The sequence below is a fragment of the Takifugu flavidus genome, unplaced genomic scaffold, assembly GCF_003711565.1.
Source record: "Takifugu flavidus isolate HTHZ2018 unplaced genomic scaffold, ASM371156v2 ctg692, whole genome shotgun sequence".
NCBI lineage: Eukaryota > Metazoa > Chordata > Actinopteri > Tetraodontiformes > Tetraodontidae > Takifugu > Takifugu flavidus.
Genome location: NW_026622303.1, coordinates 3,686 through 8,531, shown reverse-complemented (window position 1 = coordinate 8,531; position 4,846 = coordinate 3,686). Strand labels below are relative to the sequence as shown.

Sequence of the window (4,846 nt, the reverse complement as noted above, 5' to 3'; positions counted from 1 at the left end):
GCCTGGCTCGGTGTTCTACCACCCAGTCCTGCACCTCACCAGGAATCGGGTCTGGCACACGACCCAGGAGAAAGTCAATGGGAAGAAGGGGCTCCTGCCCAAACATCAAATAAAATGGTGACTCACCCGTGCTCTGATGAGGTGTAGTGTTGTAACCAAAGAGCAATTGCGGAAGACAAGAAGCCCAGTCCCGCTTTCGGGAAATCGGCAATGTTCGCAGGAGGTTGTGAAGTGTCCTGTTGAACCTCTCACACTGCCCATTTCCGGCCGGATGATAGGGGGTGGTGCGGGACTTGGCAACCCCATACAAAGCACAAAGTTGGGAAATCAAACCACTCTCGAAGCTTCTGCCCTGGTCTGAGTGTAGGCGACTTGGAACCCCATACTTAGAACCATTCTGTGACCAGAACCTGGGCTACTGTCACCGCTCGCTGGTCCCGGGTGGGAACAGCCACTGTAAATTTACTGAACACATCAGTCATGACTAAGACGTTCTCAAAGCCATTACGAGAAGGTTCAAGCAAAGTAAAATCCACTGCCAAAATCTCGTTTGGCCGGGATGCGAGAAGGTGGCCCATGTAACTCCGATGAACCTGCCCCGAGTCCTTCGCAACTTGACAGCGTTCACACCGCTGCACCCACTTCTTGATGTCGGATGACATTCCCGGTCAGTAGCAGCGTTGCCGCACCAGCTCGGTGGTCCTTTCTGTGCCTTGATGCCCATGCTCCTGGTGGAGCTGATGCAGGGTGTCCCCCTTGAGCACCGTGGGCAAAACAAGTTGGAGTTGTTCTTCCCCACCATCAGAGCGGAACACCCGCCGGAAAAGCACCCCATTCTTTTCGACCAGGCGGTCCCACTGGCGCAACAGCACAATTGCGGGCTGAGAGAGCTGCCTCCTCTCAGCAGAGGTAGGGAGAGACCCACGTCGCCAGAACACCAACACCTCCTTTAATACAGGGTCCTCTTCCTGCATCAAGTGAAGATCAGCTGGAGAGTGAGATGGAAGGATAGAAACCAAGGACTGCAAGGCACCAACCATAGGACCAGGCTGGATGTTCGGCTGAAGGCTACACGGGACAGAGGTGCCAGGCAAAGATGGAATGACACAATCCGGCGTTGGTGCGTGCTGTCGCGACAGTGCGTCCGCATTTCGGTTGTTTCGCCCAGACCGGTACTTGATCTCCAGATCAAAAGCGGCAAGCTCAGCAGCCCACCTATGCTCGGCCGCCCCCAGCTTAGCCGACTGAAGGTGGCTCAAGGGGTTATTATCTGTGTACACCATGCACTTATGCCCCAACAGATATTCTCTAAATTTCTCCGTCACGGCCCACTTGAGCGCAAGAAATTCTAGCTTCATAGAGCTATAGTTGGACATGTTGCGCTCAGTGGGCCGGAGCCCCCTACTCGCATAAGCCACCGGCCTCACGCAACCATCTGTCTCCTGGGAGAGCACTGCACCAAGCCCACTATGACTAGTGTCAGTTTCAAGGATGAAAGGACGTGAGAAGTCCGCATAAGCCAATACTGGGGTGGAAACCAACCTTGACTTTAGAGCATTGAAGCTCTCCTCACACTCGGGCGTCCATGCGGAGCCCAGTGCCCGGCCAGATCCCCGCTTTGTTTTGGTGCCAGCCAGGTCAGCTACCAACTGGTGCAAGGGTTTAGCCATCTTGGCGAAGCCATCGACAAACCGCCTGTAATAACTGGCGAACCCTAAAAAGGACCGCAACTCACTGATGTGACGAGGACGCTGCCAGCCAGCCACAGCCTCTATTTTCTTGGGATCGGTCGAGACACCCTGGCTGGAGATGATATGTCCCAAGTATGACACCTGCTCCTGGAAAATTGCACATTTCTCCGCTTTGACCTTAAGGCCCTGCCCCTGCAGTCGCCCGAGCACCATTTCCAGCCGCTGTAGGTGTTGCTCGATGGAAGATGAAAAGATGATTATGTCATCAAGATAAAGCAGGAGGGACTGACCTTGCTGATCGCCAAACATGCGTTGCATCAGCCGCTGGAAAGTGCTTGGCGCATTGCAAAGGCCAAAAGGCATCCGATTGAATTCGAAAAGACCAAAGGGGGTGCAAAAAGCGGTCTTGGGACGGTCCTGCTCAGCCACAGGCACTTGGTTATACCCACTGGCAAGGTCAAGAGTGGAAAACCAGCGGGCCCCCGATAAAGCGTCCAGGCTCTCCTCGATACGAGGCAGTGGAAAGGCATCCTTTCTGGTCTTACTGTTCAGGAGCCGATAATCCACACAGAGCCTCAAGCCACCATCCTTTTTCCTCACCAACACGATAGGTGAGGCATAGGGACTGGAGCTCTCACAGATGACTTGTGACTCCAGAAGCTGGTTAATGTGCATCTTCACTGCCTCATACTCTGAAGGGGGAATGCGACGATACCGTTGCCGTACAGGGACATCATCAAGCAGGGGTATCTCGTGTGAAATCAAGTTCGTACACCCCAAGTCACCATCATTGGCTGCGAACACTGAGCTGTACTGGTCCAGCACAGACCGAACACTGGCTTGTTCCAGCTCAGTTAAGGCTGAAAGGTCCCATGACCCTATCCTATCAAGTACGGATGGGACGGCGGACTGGGAGGCCAATGTGGCTGTGGTCAACCCCACCTCAGTTATCCCTGCAGGCAAACTGACAACTTGAGCGGCATTCACAACACCAAGTCTGACCCGGGGGTAAAGGAGAACCCCTGCTTCTCCAACGTTGACAACTGGTACCCACACAGTGCCACGGACAACCCTTAGCAGGCATGGTGAAGCCAACAGCCCAGCTGGCAAACCTGACTGGGGGGGCTCAAACAAAATGCTCTGACCCGAAAACTGTTCAGAACAGGTGGCAGCGACCAGCTTCATCACCCCACCAGGTATCCGAACTACTTGCCCTCCGCGGACCCTAACGTCACCCTGAGGGTTTGGCTGTACTGCCGTCTGGTGGCACTTCTGAAGGGCGGCCACAACCGGACCCGGTGCGCCTGACACAAAAGGCGACTCGAAGAGGGATGAACCGAACACCCCAAAAAGCTCTTGGTAGCATCTGCGGATTACATTCATCCCAAGGATCCCGGGGGACGAAGAAGCCCCAGGCGGGTCTTTCACCACGAGGATACCACAACACGGTATCACCTTGCCGCACAGTTCCACCTCAAGCTCCAAGTAACCCACATATGGAATGGCTAACCCGTTAGCTGCACACAACTGCAGCCATTGACATGACTGAAGGCGGTCATGGCCCCAAAACCCGAACTGGGCCCGAAAGAAGCTCTCAGTTATGGTGGAAACCATGGAACCAGTATCCACCAAGCACTCAACACCAATTCCCCCAATTAACACAGTAATATTAGGACAGGGCACAATTAGCTTGGTTATAGCGGGTGACGGTGAGCCTGTGGACCCCCCGACTGAGCTGTGGCTCGGCAACTCAGTGGGCTTCAGTTTCCCGACTGCTGAGAAGAGGAGGACCTAGCCTGTGTGTCGTAGCCAGCCACAGAGTTTACACGCCGGCGGGGAGGAGCCCGCTCACCATCGCATTCGTGGGCAAAATGGCCAGGCTGCTGGCATCGCCTGCAAATCAAGGGGCCTGAACGGGAGATTGGGGCTAAGGGAGGAGGGGCCTGCAAGGAAGCTACCGTCATTGTTAACTGATTTAACTGCTCTTGTTGACGCTTCAAGAGATCCATCACCGCGTCCAAGCCTGGTTCTTGGGGCCTAGCCTGCAGGACCTGGTGGGGGCGACCCTGCACTCCGCATTGGAGGCCGTAAGCCGTTGGCAATGAAACACTACGACCCCTAGTGCCACCTGGGAGACCTTCCCTCTCCCACCTGATCGCTTCGCCACGCAGTTCAAGCAAGGTGATAGTAGGCTGGCGACGAACCAGCTGCTTTAGCTCGCGCTGAAGGGAACCATCTAGCACATGCTCAACAAACTGGTCTCTCAGCAGCACACCAGCGTTTGGAATTCCAATGGGTGCCTGCCTCTCCACGCGGGCCATCAGAGACATCAGGGCCAATGAAAATTCCTGCAGAGTCTCACCTTCCAGCTGCTGCCGCGAAAAGAAGGCTTGCTGTAGGGTGACGTAGGACTGACTGCAACCATACAGCTCCTTCAAGATGGCAAGTACACGCCCCGGATCCCTCTGTTCCTCCCGAGGGCGGAACTTTATCTCCTCCTTGGCCTCTCCCTCTAAATGGTCAACCATGAACAAGGCTTGCTCTGCCGCTGGAAGGTACCTAGCACGCGCGCACGCCTGAACGTCCTCTACCCACTCTGCAATGCTAATTCCTGACTTCCCACTGAACATCGGGCACTTGCAGTCTCTTGGGATGACGACCAACCGTTCAATAACAGGAGCTGAAACCCCGGCACCGGAGGCGTAGCCAGTCGGACCCGGGGAAGCTGATGCAGACCCACTAGCACCACCCAGAGAAGTGGTACGCTCGTGGCGAAGTTGCTCGTTGTCTGCCTTAAGCTGCAACACCAACTCTCGAAGCTGTTGAATCTCCTCCTCCATGTTGCCTGGAAGAGGGAATTACACCGGACAATAGGAGATTAGACCACTGGGCTGATCACTGCTGCTTTGGCTCTACAACTGCCCAAACCTTAAATCGAACAGAAAGGAAAAAAACAAAGGAAATACAAACAAAAGGAAAATTATCAGATTCAAATAAACACCAATAACCCAAAAAAAAAATAGTCTCTGCCTCCTTTAAATGTGGAATCCTGCCGACAACGCCAAAATGTGGCGGGGTGGAGAGAGGTGGAACGGTGGATGACAATGCCACCTGGGGAATTTCACCCCAGGAATTAACCGGAAACAGGCACGCGC

The 4,846-nt window shown here is 54.5% G+C and overlaps 1 protein-coding gene across 1 annotated transcript; it reads right to left on the bottom strand.

Annotated features, from left to right (window-relative positions):
• Positions 1-396: 396 nt before the first annotated feature.
• Positions 397-1,468, bottom strand: LOC130521095 (uncharacterized). Its single transcript, XM_057024745.1, has one exon. The coding sequence runs from the start codon at positions 1,374-1,376 to the stop codon at positions 669-671; it is 708 nt and encodes a 235-aa protein (XP_056880725.1). The 5' UTR covers positions 1,377-1,468; the 3' UTR covers positions 397-668.
• Between the last annotated feature and the right edge of the window lie 3,378 nt (positions 1,469-4,846).